This window comes from Ascidiella aspersa, chromosome 8, assembly GCF_963924565.1.
Source record: "Ascidiella aspersa chromosome 8, kaAscAspe10.2, whole genome shotgun sequence".
NCBI classification, from domain to species: domain Eukaryota; kingdom Metazoa; phylum Chordata; class Ascidiacea; order Phlebobranchia; family Ascidiidae; genus Ascidiella; species Ascidiella aspersa.
In genome coordinates this window covers 3,160,902-3,178,794 of record NC_139454.1, presented here as the reverse complement: position 1 = coordinate 3,178,794, position 17,893 = coordinate 3,160,902, and the positions used below count along the sequence as shown (strand labels likewise).

Here is a 17,893-nt window from a genome sequence, read left to right as displayed (position 1 = left end):
ATTTCCAATGAAAATGGAATCTGGAAAAGAAATGGCATCAGTGAGTTTCAATTTTTAAGTTTCGTTATCCTGTTAATATGAAATAATGAGCTATGCCTAAATTTGTTTGATTAGTAAATCTTCTTGTGTATTGCTACACATTTAAGTTTGCTTGGCGATTTCAGATTTGTAGATTTTACTACCATAGTGTATATTTGAAAGGCAAAAGAAGTTAAGAGAAAAGAGATCAATGCGTTTAGTGTTAAATTCTGATATTCAGAAGAGCGTAACTTATACATTACAAATTTGGACTTTATTCCCTTTGCCTACGTTAAAAGCTTTAGTTGTGATAGCTGCGGCGAAATTTGGCGCGTGAAAATATTAATTTTTGCCAAAACCAACCGGAAGAACAACGCAACACGGTTAGAAAGGTATTTGGGAAGTCTGTAGGATTCCAAACAAACCTCAATAAATTTTATTTTGGAAGGGTAGCGGATACAATTTTTTTTAAGCCAGTTTAATGCTTATGTTGCTAATCTTCATAACTACGCGTATATAACTTATAACTGCGTTTCGTTTTTCAAGACATACGTTTTTCCTGTATACTGTCCAGTCCTGGTTTACTTTAAGCAAAGCTTTATATCAGACTGTTTTTATTCCACATTAAATACTCAAAACTTTTAACGCTGTTTGTTGGTTCAAAGTTACACAGAACTGAAGTTCGTAGACATCGAATTTTATTTCGGAAATTGCACTTTTTTGTCTTTTCACGTCACAATTGCCAATCAACAAATAAAACAAAACAAAAAACATAGTTCGGTTCAAGAATTTGCAACAAAACCCCTCTAATAAAAATTAGGCAATGATATTGAATTAAAGGGCTAGTTCATAAGGAGAATCAGGATAAAAAAACGTCTTAAGCATAATAGTAGGTTGCTCAAACTGATCCAGCAAATAAAAAGTGGACACTAGATTTTACAAAAGGTTGCCAGATTAAGTAAATTAGCCAAGTTAGGACAAAATACGCGCTAAAAACGTTTTCCTCAGGGCAATAAAATAGCACTAAAAACATAAAAAACAAAAATTTTAAAAACATATATAGAAGGCCTATTAAAAAAGAGGCAATTTTGCTTTCGGCATGGCACTTTTGCTAAAAAAATACGTTCTGGTTTGTGCCCGTAAACAAAAAACGCAAAGTTTAAGTACTAATGAAACAAAAGATTCGACAAGCAGTAACCTGCTGCCAATGGTTTTAGGTTTCATAAAGATACGCCCTTAAATTGTGCCCATAAGTTTAAACGGGTCTTTTTGACGTCAAATAAAAAACCGCATGAAAGGCACTTAGGTAGAACGTAAGCGAACAAACTCATATCTCCAAAACGTCGACAAACAACCACCAAGCTTCGTCATCAGATCGTCTCAGCCTCGGGTGTGCCGGCGGCGACCTCGGGTGGTGGACTGCCTTGTGCGCGTGCTTCCGCTTGATGGCGAGCACGACAATGACTGCGATGGCTATTAGCGCGGCAACGATTAGGATGGCAATGCAGCATTTCTTCTTACGGTATTTGTGCTGGATTTTGGTGGCTTTTTTTAGCTGTTGGTTGCTTTGTTCTACGTAGTCTGACGACAGCGTTATGTGGTGAGCTATGCGGTCTACTAGAGCGCCTTGCTCGTGGACTAAGGTCGACATTGTGATGAAGGCGTCGTGCAGCTGCGAGATGCTTTTCTGTAGAGAAAAAAAGAGTTTTCTGTAGAGTGATGCTGTTTTTTTCTATTTAAGCATAGGAGGTGTTTAAAACAGTTTAACGAAACAATTTTGGGAGATTTGTTTACCGTTCAGGCCCGTTTACACTACAGCTGCACTGAGCTGCGCTGGGCGTGAAATTGCACTACAGCTGCGCTGAGCCGAGCTGGGCGTCCAAATCGCCCCAAAGCATATTTTTTCAGCTGCACGTGGCTTGAGTTTAGCAATGCGTGAAACTCTCGCCACAATAGAATTTAAATGCAAATTACGCTTTGCTCAGCTCAGTGCAGCTGTAGTGTAAACGGGCCTTAAAAGGAATATTTTCTGTAGCGTGATATTGGTTTTGTCGGGGACATACGAGATGCTTTCAATACCGTTTACAGTTTGAGGTTTAAAACTTGGTCAAAAATCGTACAGTTGCGAGATGCTTTTCTTTTAAAGAATATAAAGAGAATTTGTTAAAGGGACATCGAAAGAGTTTTTTGTAGCGTGATACTGTTTTTTTCGGAAGCATAGGAGGTGTTTAAAACAGTTTAACGAAACAATTTTGTAAGATTTGTTTACCGTTAATGCCCGCTTACACTACAGCTGCACTGGGCGCGAAATTGTTTTGTCGGAAGCATGCGAGGTGTTTTTAAAATCGTTTAACGAAATAATTTTGTGGTTTGAAAGGTTGGTCAAAAATCGTACAGTTGGGAGATGCTTTTCTGTTGACAAATAACAAAAGTTTTTGTTAAAGGAACATTAGAATAATTTTTGTAGTGTGATTTTGTTTTGTTGGGAGCATAGGAGGTTATTACAAAACGTTTGGCGAAACAATTTTGGGTAAAAATAATAAGTTTTCTAACGTTACCTCCATGGCGAGTATTTCGCTCTCGAAGAAGGCGACCTCTTTAAGCTTTGCTCGCATTTCCTTGCTTATTTGTGTGTCGTCCACGATGTTCCCGTGAAGAAGTGGCACGCTCTCACCCTCATCCACGGCCCTGGAGTAACATTAGGGGGTTAGGGGATATTTTGGGTAAAGGGTCGGTTACAGTGAGGGTTTGTAGGAATTTAGAGTTGAAATTTGAGCTGGGTTTAGAATCTAAAATTCGAATTTACTGTGTTAAGTCTGCACATTTCAGTCGTTAAGTTACACATGTTTAATATAATTATGTGGGCATTCTATCACTTGCGACATAGTGCCTTGACATAGCAGTTGCATCCTCTTGGTATTATATGAGTAACTATAACGAAGCATTCTATTACTTGCGGCAAAGCTCACTGAGCACATAGTATCTAGTTGTCGTTGGTGTTATTACCTTGTTGCAGTAGAAGCTCGACAAGTTAGTTACTTGTCAATGGAGTTAGTTAGTTACTTTGTCAAATGGAGTTAGTTAGTTACTTTGTCAAATGGTTAGTTAGCTACTTGTCAATGGAGACTTACACTGATGCTGTTTCTGTTATTATAACATATTTACATTCATTCGAATTAAGATATAAATCCACTTTTTTGGTGTTAATAAATTCCTGCACACGAATAAAGACTGTAGTATCGACATTAAGCATATCAGTAAAAATTTTCTTTATTAGTTCGGTTTCCAACGGCACATAAAATTGGAATAGTTTAACCTTAAGGTAAATAAATAAATAAATATATTGTTTAAAATAAAACCACAGTACTTTCACGTCTTTTGCGAACGACCAAACTTTCACGTATTTTGTGAATTTAGCGAGAAAAAAAATGTCCTCAAATTAAATGGCGTTTTTGTCATTTTAATGAACTGAAACCAAAAAAATGAATCGATATATTTCTTGTTCTCACTACCGGGGAATCACCTGTCCAGCTCCTGTCTGTTAACGTTCCTCCCGATGATTGACATCTGTCGCTCGATGTTGAGTCGCGTGATCTCATTGTGGCGTTTCTGGACGCTGTAGTAGTCCTTCACCAACTCGGTTAACCTGGGAAACGAACGGAGAAACGTGTCAATTAAGAAGGCCTGCTAAAACACCGGAAAAATTGGATTATCTTTCAAAAAAATCAAAAAAAATTAAAAAAAAAATCTAAAAATTAGATAAATTCCTATCACTTAGTGCGTTCCACAAACTTTTGCTAATTTGTCGCAAAAACAAAGTTTGAGACTGCGCTAGTCAAATTATTGAAATACACAAAATCGGTGAAATTAAAACCTACAAACGTAATCTTGTCTTATTTGTTGGGCTAAAATTTGCTTTAGCACGAGGGAACGTAGCTACGTAACAGTACTAACACTTGGCATTGGGTGTGGGCCACGATTCCATATTATTGGACATGTCTATGTCCGGAAATATTAAAACAGTAAACTTTTCGAGTTGCTTTACTATTGTATTCATTAATGGCTTTTGTGGTAAAAATGTGAAAATCAGTTAGTGGAAAGTAGTACATTGTTTCCTAAACGAATCGCACATTACTCATCAGGGACGGGGACTAGGCTATGCTCTCCATAAACTGGTAGAACTTGAAAAAAGTAAATTAGTACAGACCTGTATGATAGGACTCCGTGCAAAGTGAGCTTGATGCGGATTTGTGCCGGTAAGGAAACTGATAGAAGGGAGGTCAGTGAAGGTCGTCTCCAAGACAACTGCAAAGAAACACAAATAAATTAAAAGAAGCGGTCTTTATCACTCTAAAGCAGTGGTCCCCAACTTTCATGAATGGTGGCCTCATTTCATGGGTTCACAGCCATTTTTGATCGTCGTTAAATCAATATATAAAAAAAATTGACCGCCCCTAATCGCGTTTCAGAAAATTAAGTCACAGAATGTCACAAAGGTTTTGGAAATAATATTAAAAAACATTAAATTTGGTTTAGTTGACAAATAATTAAAATATTATTGGGCCCATGAAGACTGCTTCAAGGGCCCGATTTGAAAATCTTGGTATAACAAATTTAAAAAAAATTTAAAAAGAAAGATTAAGTCACAATTTTGGTATAAATCATTTTAGTGAATATTGTGTTGCTGATGTTTAACAGTTTATTTTTTTGTTAATGAATTTTGAATCAGTTGTTAGTAAACTCCACTGATAGGGGTAATTTAAATAAGTATTTACTAAAACCAATTAGCATATAATAGGGTTTGCTGTACAATTAAGGCAGGGCTGCCTTATAGAGGAAATGGTTTTGATTAATTTATGCTTGCTTCATTTCAGGCTTGTGTAGCTCAATTGCTAGAACGGTAGTCCAAGTTTAGCAGAGGCTGTGGGTTTGAGTCTCACCACAGCTAGTTTTTGTTTATGTTAGTGTTATTTTTTTAACTATAAGATCTATTTATTTAACTTATTGTGTACAAATCCCACTGATTTCTGTAACTTTTTTAGTGTACTATTTGTTTGTATCATTGATGACTAGTACGATTTTAAAAAGATACATATAGGGTTACAATCATATTTCTTATGTTTGTGTAGGGTTATGGCACACACATGCATTAGCCAACAGTGTCATGTTAATTTTACACACAGACACCATACATCAATCATTGTAAAGAAAAATTGTACTTTTGTTTCTCATTAAAATATAAAAATTGGAAAATTGGCTAATAAAGTATAAACTGTGATTATTTATTTAAAATAAGAGAAAAAAAAAATTTATGTTTTATTTTACCAACATGCAAAAATGGTCTAGAGCAGGGGTGGGCAATGTGCGGCCCGCAGGCCGCATGCCGCTCTTTTCCATTTTTTGTGCGGCCCTTCACCTTGAATTTTTTTGCAACAATTACACTTGTCTGGTACGTTCAAGGTGTAATAGACTTTTGTCATATTGAATGAGATATTATGTTTAACAGCTGGTTTTGAATTAAGGGTATTAATTAAATTGTACTGAGCCGATCCGTACGAGAAAAGCCATTGGAATTGTAGGAAAATATTTTTGAATCCACCAGCACTGGCAAAACTGCCGTAGTTGCAGCCTAGTAGCTCATTAGTTTTTCTAGTAAAAGCTGAAAATATGAATTAGTGTTTATTTGATGTGCGGCCCTCCTGTAAGCATTACAGTTCCAAACTGGCCCTTGTGTTAAAAAGGTTGCCCACCCCTGGTCTAGAGCATGATTCCCTTAAAAATCATGTGATGTCTCACACATTTTTTCCGTCAAAAAATCACCACATGCACAAAAATGAGCACATTCACAGAAATCAAACACACACAAGTTTCACGGCAAGCACAAAATTCAATTTCACCTGCCTCTGGCCCAAAACTCGTCTGCCCGACTTTCCCTTTGCCTTGAAATATTACGAGTTAGAAATTTGGAAAAAAATAATAACTACTTGAGGTTCGTTTTTAAAATGTCCGTACATATTGCAAATGGTGGAATTGTACTGTTGGGGCGGGTTTAAAAAACAGGCAAAAACAATTTCTATAGGAGGCTAGTTTTAAAACAGCTACACAACTTTTAAACCGTGGGACTGTGTTTTGTATTTTTTGATTCACTAATTAGCAGTACTTTGGTTCAAATCAAAACTTTGGTAATTCATTGTAAAGACCGGTTTGAAGAGTTACTAACAAAAACAAACGGTACTTTGTATTTGGTGCATTTCTGTCACCTCTCACTTGAGTTAAAAGAAAAACTTAGCAAATTAATATGAAGATCATATTTAAAAACCTAAACACATATACACTTGAATCCCTTAAAGCAAAACAGTATATTTTTTTGCCTGAGCTAGGAAGTGTTTCACATATTTTTAAGGTGGGACTGCACTGTTGGATGTGCTGTTTCTTCCGCAACACCATATAAAGTTATGATTTAAATCCAAAGCCTAGTTAAGTGTTATAAAAAAAACATATCATTGTAATCCATAAATCCATAAAAAAGGTACATAAAAACACTTCTAGTTTTTGTTTTATGGATTTCCCCATATTTTTGTAGAAATGACCAAACAATGAAAAAAGGTGACATTTTTGTGAATTGAATTAAATTTGTAGCACTAAAGAGAACACTAAAGTAAAAAATATGGTAGTTTAATTTAAAGATCTTCTTACCTCAACATTCGAATCCCTTTGGCTCCAGCGAACCGTAGCGGTATCCTCGGACTGAAACATGTGGTAGTATTTCAGTTTTTCGTGTTCCATCAAGTCCATTCGTTGCAGGACGGTTTTGGTTTTTCTCGCTAGTGCGCTGAAGCGGTTCATTGTGGCAGAAACCTGACAACACAGTTGGATTTATTTACGATAATAAATGGGCTCAAGAAGCAGAAATTTTCAAGTTTTTAAGCTTTATGGGATAAAAGTAAAAGTTGAACCATGGAAATTTAGGATGCCAAACCAACTAAAAGGAAAATTAAGTGGTTGGGTTACATTTTTCCCCCAAAAGGCTGCCATTATTACTTAAAATTATTTTTATTTAAAAATATTGTTTAAAAAATAAAAAAAGCGAAATTTGATGAAAAATTCTGCACTACATTGCACAGTAAATTTTGTTTTAATAACTTGAGGATTCATACAATCCTAGCTAGGTTGTTCATATTGCGACAGTTTACGTTTATAAGTTTGGCAAACCTGTTTTCTTTGTTCCTCATTCACAATAGCAGTTGCCCTTATTTCTTCATGTTGGAGAGATAATTCTTTGAGCATTCTCTCCAACTCAAGCAGAAATTTTTGGGCTTTTTCTGCCTAAAAATTAAGACAAACAATTTCATATTGGTATTGATCAACCTGCATTCTGTTATCATTCCAAATATTTTATAACTTCAATAAAAAAAATTCTAAATGGAATTTTTATTTTTTATGATATAGAAAGTGCAATGTACGGCATTCTAAATGTACACTAGAACTTAAAAGCAATAATTTTAGTTTAATTTTGATTTTTGTCCAACTCAATGTTGGTACCAATCCCCATGCAATTTTTATGCAATTCTTCGCCTTAGATTAGCATTGGACCCATATCTGCAATCTATGGTTATTAGTTTTTAATTTAGTTTTTAAATTGGGAGAGGGTCAAATAATATTTTATAAAACGCACCCTCTGTAAAATCACTTTCATTTCTGGTTCCATGGGTACATCTTCGTGAACTTCTGGTTCATGATATTTCATGGGGTTGCGTCGTGATAACCTCATAAGGTCGGGCATGCGATCACGAATCATGGCCCCTCATTCACAGAAAAACTTTTTCTGATAATCCAGTTAATCCATTTTGTTTAATTAATCCAGTTTTGAAGAATTGGGAAATGTTGACGTTTGACTCAATCTGGAAAGAAAAATTGGTGAGAATAAGCAATTTTTAAAGTTTTACAAAATGTTTTCCTTATAAATTTCAAAAATGTTTGAACGTAAGTAATGTTAATGTTATTTAACTCCAAAAACATCTAATCTGCACTTGAGTCTTTATTTTTTTATTAGCTTATTCCTAATTCCTTGACCAACCTAACAAAATACTTTCACTAGTCAAAAACAAACAAATCACTTCTGACAAAAAAGATGTATACTAACGCATACCAGGACTAAACATTTAAAGTGGCCTGATATGCCAACTAAATTGAGTTGCCCACTTGCATGAAATTCGTGCTGAAAGAAGTTTATAAATAGATTGCTGGGCAGAAGAGTGCCTAGAGGTTTAATTGGCTTTTAAAAACACTTTTAAATGTAAATAACTTGTGTTTACTACATGTGAAATTGATGATAGACCTTGTACAATTACTGTAATGCTATAGGGTTGTAGAAGCATGTACATAATACAATTGGCAAATACTCAAGGTCACCTATTCTCCACTGGCATTGCAAAAAATATTTTCTTTCTGTATCTTCCTCAAGTAAACTTGAATCTCTCTTAAATAGAAAAGAATGATGGATAGGCTTTAACATTTAATTGAGATTTATGAAAAAAGTTTAAAAAATGTTGCACTTTTCTTCTAAAGGTACTTTGTTGAAACTTGAAACATCAAAATAACGGATATTCAACCACGTCACAAGATCTTCAGTATCCTATTATATAAATCAGACCCATCTTTGAAAAACAAGCAAACTGCCCGCTAAAATAACTAAGGCATTATTACATACAAATAGCTAAACCCTGTGTGTTTAAAGCTGGATAGATCTGTGCAGACAAAATGCCAGCAATTAACCCCAACACTCGCTTAGAGAGCCCAAAGTTTAGCTGCCGTCTGGCGAAAGATAACAATGCGCGCGCTAACAATTTCCTGCCAACTTCACATCCTGCCAACACAATCTATCAATTTGCGAAGCGCCGGCCAACTTCCAGCGAGATCGGGGGAAATTGAACAGATTCAATCTTTTTTTAGTGATCTGTGTCTTTGTAATGTCAAAATTAACAGCAATGCAAAAATATTCTTAACCGTTCAAGGGTTCAGAATATTAAAAACAAAACAAAAAAAACTTTATAGTTGTAATTAGGCTGTATACATTGTTTCTAAATCTTAATTTTGACATGATTAACACTGTGTCTAAAGTTCTATTCCACACTTTTATATACATATATAAACTACTTTCAAAGAATATATATAGCACTAGCTATTATCTTCTGTAAAAATATTTTTAAAGGGAAAGCAGTAAAGTGATAACTGAAGCTGAAGTACCCCTTTTGTCAGTCATATTCCCCCTCTGTTTCAGTTTTTCACTCAAATGGTTGTACCTAAATTGCAATAAATTTGGCACTTTTAATACTCAACTCCTAAAGTAACATCAAAATTTGAAAATTTTGCTTTGAAAATTTTTGCTTTGAAAATTTGTCATGTGGTCTGCATAACTTTTTTTGATGCCTTATTGTTGTTGTTAGCTCAAAGAATCTTACAAGTTTTCACACACATTTTCCCACCTTGTTATTTTTTATGATGTCTGTGATGTCGACTTGTGCGTTGTGGACTTAAGGTAGCCTTAGAATTGCTAGAGTGCTCCTTATTCGAAAATGTTCTATGACCAGAATCCATCTGTTCAGAGCGTGATTTTTTTGGCTGAATTTTGTGCTTGAAATTGCTTTGTTTATCATCTGATCTTGATGCTTGTGGAGATGCTGGCCTTTTGCGGTTAACAGAGTTTGCTTCTTTTCGTTTTTGTGAAAGAAGGACACTGGCAACTGTTCGTTGGAGAAATCTTTTGTTCGTCGCAGGCACAAGGTTTTTCTGCCTATGACAAAAAATGGTTTGTTTTAGATCTCTTTGTTATATGCACGACAGAACAAACTTTGATATGCAAAAATAAGCATTAATATATGGTAGGAATACCAAAGCTCATTAAAACGATTGAAAATAACGTTGAAAATGAAATTAAGAATAATTCAAATCATTAAAAATGTTATACTTCTATATGGGGATTGATATTCTAATTAAATCTAACTAAAGCCTCCAACCATAATGTTTTAATATATTTAACATTTTTTAATTTAAATATTTATACACTAAAAAAATTAGATTATTTAATTGCTACGAAAAGCCTGTTATGTGTCTCAAAGGGTATAGCCACTACAAAACAAACATTCGGCTTAAATGGCTATCGAGTCAAGTAGTGACAAAAACAAAACAAACTAGGAAAGCATGAAATAATGTAACTAAAATACAACAGTTTACATTTATGATTTTTTTTAAAACATAGAAACTATAGAGTTTTCTAACTGTAAATAGACACAAAATTTTACTATCAGGAACGAGTAATTTATCAACTCATAAAGATAACCTTATCTAGAGTTCGAACTGGGGCTTGCTATTTTTAACAAAGGCTGGACTTGGATTAAGGTGTTTTTGCGAATTACTTGACAAGCTCTATGACAGGTAAACTGTCGATATTTTTTCAAATAAATTTGTGTGCACCGCTAAACTAGTATAAATTGCGCACTTACATTTAAAAAAAGGTTGAGATAACGTAACTTAGATGGGAAAAAAGTGTTAACTTATGTTGCTCACATTCGAACGATGTTACCAATTTTAATAGTTTAATAGTTACACTTTTATGTCAATTACATTACTTGAAATTGACTTGGTTTTAAGTTATTTTTCAAATGACTTGACTGGGACTCAAGTCATTTAAAAATGACTTGTTTACAGCACTGCCTAAAATATGCTGACATGTAAATTAAATAAATAAAATAGTCTTACCATCCAGAAGGCCCCATTGTTTCTGATCTCTCTTTGCCACGTTTTTCTTCATTCAGTAATTCTTGGATTGCTTGGGCTTCAAGAGATTTTTCGTCCATTTTATTTTGTATGATATAAAGCTAAAATGTTTTAAAAAATATATATATACTAATTGCTAACAGTAACAGGAGTTAGGATATAAAGCGGCAAAGCACCGGAGAGTGGCATATTTACAAGTAGAAGGCACAATTTCAACTTATAGTCGAATACCGAGCTATTGTAAAAAACACCTCAAGCCGTGATTTTAAGGTATTATTATTATTTGCTTAAATTCATTATCGTCAGTTGTTTTTTATATGAACAATTAAAATGCCAACAATACCATAGTTGCCATTTTTTGCTTACGATAAACATCTAGAATTACAACAAATTTAATCTAGAAACATCTAGATTTTTTATAGAGAAATCTAAAACGCATTTTTGAAAATATTCAATACATTTTGACAAAAAAATCAACATTTAAAGCTTAATGCTGTATAAAATTGCATAATGAGTCTTGCTATAGAAGCTTTAGATCTAAGATTTTCTGTTTTAAAAAAAAATTTACTAAACATGACCAGTTACTGAAATTTTGGTTTCATACCTCATTATTTATTTTTCAATTCGCAAAAATTTTAAACTTTTTAAATTACTGAAATATTTAACCTGGATAGCGAATCTGTCACTAAATTAGATTATATAATATTTTTTTACAATAATCTAAAAAAACATCTAACATCTAGATTGTATAATCCTACATCTAGAATCAAATCAAAACATCTAAATCTAGATTAAAATAATCTAGAATGGCAACTATGAACAATACCTACCGATGTAAATAAAAAATTCAAAAGTTGAAAGGTGAAATGAAGTCAACCATAACGAAACCAACCGGTCAAATTAAAAAAAAAAATTTCGAAAGGTTAAATTTGCAAAAAAATACATTTTTTATGGAACATGGTTTGGCATCGTTTCGGCTTAGTCTTACGTTTTGTTTTACACGAACACTGCAAATAAAGTAACATACACAGGAATCCGAACCATTGGAACCCATTTTACCCTAACCACAAATCTACATGTTTTGAAGACACTTATGCCAGGAGACGATTAAGGGTTTTAGTTTGGGGAAAGGGGGCATCATTTTTTTACAGAAATGACGTTATAACATTTTGTTAAAACTTTACGCCATTAAACAACTAATAAAACACCCATTATTTAAGAGAGAACTCTCGTGCGTCAAGATGCAAGCGAATATAAAGCTAAAGGCGCGAAGTGGAGACTTGGCGGATCAGGCACTTTAAAAAGAACGCATATTTCTTAGGAGTTCATTGCATTTATAAATAAATTGGCAAAAATTCATAGAGCCTATTTACTGTATGTATTGACCTGGCACAACATGCTATAAAACGCGAAACGCTCCTTTGGGCTTAAAATATTTCTAACGATCCAAATTGTGTTAAAAAGGCTATGAAAATTTTCAGTTATAAGGCATAAAGTTACCTTATAACGTGCCGTTATGAAAAAACTAATCGTAAAATCACCTGTTGCTCTTGAGCGAACTCATACGTAAGTAGGCAAGTAAAACCGAGGCAAATAGCAGAATGCGTGGAAAATATTGAGTTTAATTTGTTTACATTGCACATAGTTTTAATTCAAAGGGGGACGTGTGGGGCACGAGTTCAGTTGTTGAACTCCTGACTCTATAGTTTTAAGTTGACTTGAAGATCGCGTGCGTATAACTCGTTAGCTAACCACAATGCTTCTAGTGATTAATGATTGTACTATCTGATAAGCGAACAACCTGTTGAAACTATAGAAGGCGGACAAGTTAGCATATAGGAGATGCTACTTGCAAATGTCAAAGTTGCGAACAGCACAAGACGTTAAACAAAGAAGAAGTTGGTTTACAAGCGGAAAGCGGTCTTAAATAGCTACAGACAACCCAACTGCTGACTGCAGAGGTAATCGCAGAACAGGTCATTTAGCATTTAACACTTTGGTGCGAGTAGCGTTGCTTCGCATAGACAATAATTCTCTGACATAAGCAAATACATCATAAAAGTTACTGTAAACACAATAGCTCTTAGTCGGTAAATTCATGCACTCTACAAACGTAATGTGTTTGGAACAGAAAAAATGCCCTGTTGCCCTCCTTAGCACAAGCGTTACAAAACTTTAAGGCGTTTGCAGTACCGGTAGGAAAACTTTTTTATAACAGTATTGTCGAACTTTACATGTTTTGTGTCAGAAGTGTTTCTCAACCTATGGGTCACGAACCAAAATTGGGTCGTTGTATGATGTCGGGTTACCGACTGCAGTTGTTCACATGGCTAGGTTTAATAAGAGTGGTTATAAATTCTCCAAACTTTAGCAAAATTGCGAAGGCATGGCTAAATAATTTAATTTGAACGAATTTTAGTTATTGTCTCGTTTGTTTTTTGTTCACTTTTAAGCTTACAAAAAGTTCAGTGAAAATAATTAGGTCGCCAAAGCTTAGCTGTTATACTCAAACTTCAGGTATTTGTGTCGCCTCTACAAAAGGCTCAGAAACAATGGTGTACAACGAAATATATTGGACTTAAAGCTTTAAAATGTATTTTTATAGCACGCCTTCAATTTGCCAGATTCAACACTGAAGCAAATGATTGCTGTTATGCAGTTAGCTAATATCTACTAAAAGCAGAACTATTTGCCTGAAAGGACGGAAAATTTTGCCTCGGGGCGCTTTGAGATAATCCTAATCTACATGAGTGCTTAATCGGGTTTGCACAACAAACCTACGAACAGAAATGCAATATATACAGCGCAAATTAAAAAATCCAATCCCAAAATACTCTTAGAAAGGTTAATTTATATCCTCAAGATGAAATCTTCAATGCAAAACTTCTAATTGGCCTGCAAAATGACTTTACAGTATTAACACCGCCACTCAAACAGTTGCATTTTATGCAATTTATTTGGGACGAAAGCACCAAGAAAGAACTGGCAAAAGAAAATGAAAAGCACCAATATTTTGTGAACAAGATTTGGTAACAAATCCGCAAACAAGTACTTTTGCGTTGTTGTTTAATGTTAACTATTCGCCAAATCACTTTTCCACAAAACACAAGGATATGCTTACCGGGAGAAGACAGCAAACCTTTATATATTAATTTATACATAAACATTGGTTAGTTGTGTATAGAAATGCATGAAAGAAATAGTTGATCACGGACCAGTTTGTTAACGTACATGCAAACTTACATAATTAGTAAGTTAGCTCTTGTAAATAGGGACAAATTTTGATTAGTAGTTGCAAGAATTAATAACAGGTTATTATCCAATATCTCTCTAAGATAGATAGAATGCATTTATTGAAACAAAAAGCTTGCTGGCATTTTTTACCTCAAGGATTCAGGCAAAAGGAAAAGTAAGCTTTTTAAGGGGAATATGTCACTATTTACAAATAAAAATATATGAAGCAATACCTAATTCATTTATGTAATAAAATACTTTAATTTACCAGATTAGTAGTAGTAAACATGATTTTTATGCAAGAGAAATGAATATGAATCAATTTTCGAATTGTGAAAAACAGAATCAAACAACCAAATTTTTAATTGATTTCCACATGCGAAAAAGGCCGCTCAGACAACATTTTACACTAATTTACAACAAAGTCATGGTTGTGGAGCCATTGCGATACAAAAAGTAGAAATATGCAAAAGTTTTTAGGTACTGGTCGATAGGGGCGGGGTTGTGTACAGGGGTGGGGTCGAGTTTGTTGTTCCTTCGGCCGGTTCGCTTTTGATATTTTGTATCTGCTGTTGGACGGAGCTTGGTACAGTGGTCGTGGGTTGTTGCCACTGTTGTGCGGATGAGTGCTGCGGAGAAGAAGTGCTCGGAAAACTCGCTGCTGAAGTATCGAGGTCTTCTGACTTTACAGGGGGGTTGTCAAATTGGTTTTCAAGTCTGGTTATCATTCTTTCGTCGTCTTCTCCAAACTCACTTCCCATTAACGTTGGTTCGCCGACCATCATTACATCGGAGGTTGCGAAGCCTTTCTTCTTCGGCACTTGAACCGAGTTTACCTGGTTTGTGTTGCTCGAATTTTTGCGCTTTCTTGACGGACGCTTTGGTGGTCGGGTTGTTTCTGGTGGATTTAGCATACGTTGCCATTTCTGAAATAGGCAGTTTTTTAGGCAGTCTCTCGGGTCCATGTTGCAGGCTTTCTGCCGAGACATTAGTTCTTTCATTGGTTCGATAATAACGCACATTTTTAGGTAGTTTAGCATGGGTGAGGTTAGTCCCTGTCTTGTGGTGTTCTTACACAGGTCTTCGAGCATTCCAGGGTTTTGCATCGGAGCCTGCTTAGGAATATATTCAAGGTGGTTGCGGATGGAAAAATGCCACGATCGTATTCGCATCATTTCGTCGGCGATAAAGTCAACGCACAAATGACCTTCGGAGCACACCTTAGTGGGCACGGGCTTGGCATGGTGCATTACCATGGTGGTGTGCTCGCAGTCTAGCGTAACCCCAACAGCACTTTGAAACTCCTTCGAGAGACGCAGCTCCAGATGCATGTCAACGACGCCGCTGTCGAACATTGTTCGGAAGAATCTTGGAATCAGTGTGCGTCCGATTGTATAGCGTTTAAAACCATCTTCGAGCAAAAACGACAAGGTGAAAGTGGCTTTGTCGTCGAAGAACTCGTTGGCAAAGCTGTTCCACCATTGGTTGTCGCACTCTTCCACCCTTTCCTGTAGTCTTCGGTTCATTTGGTGAATTCTATAGTCCGGCGGCACCATGAATGGCATCGGCCGAGGCGGTAAATCCATGTTTGGGTTTATGTTGGGCCGAATAGGCATCTCAGTTCATAAAAAACAAATTCAACCTGGACCTGAAAGAATAATAATTAAAAACTGTATATAATAAGATTTATGTATTGAATTTAACAATAAATGTGTTTCTATTATTGTAAACAGCTAATCGGGTTGTGAGTTTCTTAAAATAATAATATCCACAGGATCAACAAACATCATTGCACACCTAACCTAAAATTGATAATGAATGTTTCTATTCTTTAAAAAAATGGTTTACAGCAAAACAAATATATATAGAATAAAATACATGAGAGTACATATGGCAATTCTATATTGGGAACTTAGATATTGCATTTAAAAGAATGACCTTGTGTTTTGTTGCTTCTAAGAATAAAAAAATCTTCTTTATTTAACTTTCCATGCATAATTTTCCAAACTTCTATAAGGTCTGCCCGTAATCTTCTCATTTCCAAGCTTAACAATTCTATAGCGGGAACTTTTGGTATTGCATGGGGAGATGTATATGCAGAAATTGTGGCCTGTTATAGGTTATAAGTTCATGCTAAAATTTTTCCGCAGCCACAATAAAATTATTTCTAATATTTATAAATGTGTTGATGTATGAAGTAATATACCAAAAATGTAAGCGCATGTGTGGCTTAACTTTTTGCAATTAAAGGCATTCAACGAGCTACAATTTATTGAAATGAAACAATCCTCATTTTTTTTCGGCGCTGGTCTAGAAACCTTTAACATTTTTGTCTGGGAATTTACATTGCTATCATAGTTTGGGTCAGGACACAAATTAGTACGGGTGGGTCAAGTCTAGAATCCTACCACAACGAACATTATTTGAGTTAGGGTGCGGTTTGGCGATTTTTAGCAATATTATTAATAGTACTTGACCCACCCTTACCCAAACAGTAAAACACAAACCGACATCCTAAACCAAATATTGTGCGTTCCTTTAATATTGGTTTCAACGTTATGGTAAGATTCAAGACCAGCACCTAAGACTTGAAATAAATAAACTGTCTAAATTAAACACGAATCGCTAGAAGTAACATTATAAAATTCATTTCCAGTGAAAAAGGGTAACACTAATTTACAGAATTATGAATGGTCGGAACGCTCACTAATTTAAGTGTTACCCCGTTAAAACAATTATTAAACCAACACACAATATTTGGGTTAGGGTGATGGTTAGCGTTTGGGTGAAGGTGGGTCAAGTGTTATTATATTTAATAATAATACTGTGAGCGTTCCGACCATTCATCATTCCGTAAATTAGTGTTACCCGTAAAAAATGACAATCTTTAGATTGTAAGAAAAAGGATGTACTATCCATTCTTGCAAACAGATTTAAATCAAATTGCTATTTCGGCAAATAAACTAATTATTGCTAACTAAACAAATGTTGCAAATACATTGACCATTCTAGCTTTTAATAATCACAAAACCGGTTTCAATTAAAATAAATGGCGCTGGTCTAGAATCCTACCACAACGTTGAAATGATTATTAAGCAATGCATAATATGTGGGTTAGGGTGTCGGTTAGTGTTTGGGTGTGGGTAGGTCAAGTAATATTGTTTAACACTATTACTGGACTCACCCAAACCCAAACGCTAACCGGCACCCTAACCAAAATAATGTTCGTTGTGGTAGGATTCTAGACGAGCGCCAAATAAATCCATGTTGTCATTATATTACAAATGACAGTCAAAGGTTAATTTACAGCAGAAATATCACAACAAAAACATTGTACAGTTGTAGGTGAATAGATAAACAGTAAATACTTTAATAAACACAACTTACAAACGCGAAAGGAAGGCCAATACACTTAATTTTTCCAACATTTCTGTCTTGTTCATTTTCCAATTCTACGATAAACAAGAAAATCACAACGTTTCAAGCACGAATATTGTTTCTATGGGGATCTTGTTTTTAACTTTTCAATCCCTCTCCCAATATCGCAGATTATGTAAAAAAAAGTGTATATTTGGTGTGTACAAGCAAAAGGTTGCTAGGAATAATTATATAAATAGAATTTTTCGCATAAAATCTTACTCTTTGCTCTAATTGACTAGTGCATGACTGCTTACTGGCTCCAGACCAAGCAAACATACTTACGGGCTGAGAAAGAAAATAACTTCTTTTATATTTCAAATGCTTCACCAAATTTTTCTTGTCGCTGTTGCAATACATTTTAACCCTATTATAAATTCGCCAACGTTTAAATATTCGTTTAAGTGGTCCCCAACCTTTGTTTAATCACTTATGAAAAAAAGCAAAA

The 17,893-nt window shown here is 34.9% G+C and overlaps 2 protein-coding genes across 2 annotated transcripts; both read right to left on the bottom strand.

Annotated features, from left to right (window-relative positions):
• Nucleotides 1-806: 806 nt before the first annotated feature.
• On the bottom strand, nt 807-11,215 carry LOC146135174 (uncharacterized). Its single transcript, XM_083395726.1, has 9 exons — nt 10,777-11,215; nt 9,504-9,811; nt 7,694-7,919; nt 7,231-7,344; nt 6,715-6,876; nt 4,226-4,323; nt 3,542-3,664; nt 2,577-2,706; nt 807-1,705 (listed from the first exon to the last, which is right to left on the bottom strand). Exons 3-9 carry the CDS (start codon nt 7,814-7,816, stop codon nt 1,346-1,348), a joined length of 1,110 nt encoding a protein of 369 aa, XP_083251852.1. The 5' UTR covers nt 7,817-7,919; nt 9,504-9,811; nt 10,777-11,215; the 3' UTR covers nt 807-1,345.
• A 2,522-nt stretch (nt 11,216-13,737) lies between these two features.
• On the bottom strand, nt 13,738-15,762 carry LOC146135173 (LIM domain-binding protein 2-like). Its single transcript, XM_083395219.1, has one exon. It carries the CDS (start codon nt 15,642-15,644, stop codon nt 14,505-14,507), a length of 1,140 nt encoding a protein of 379 aa, XP_083251345.1. The 5' UTR covers nt 15,645-15,762; the 3' UTR covers nt 13,738-14,504.
• Between the last annotated feature and the right edge of the window lie 2,131 nt (nt 15,763-17,893).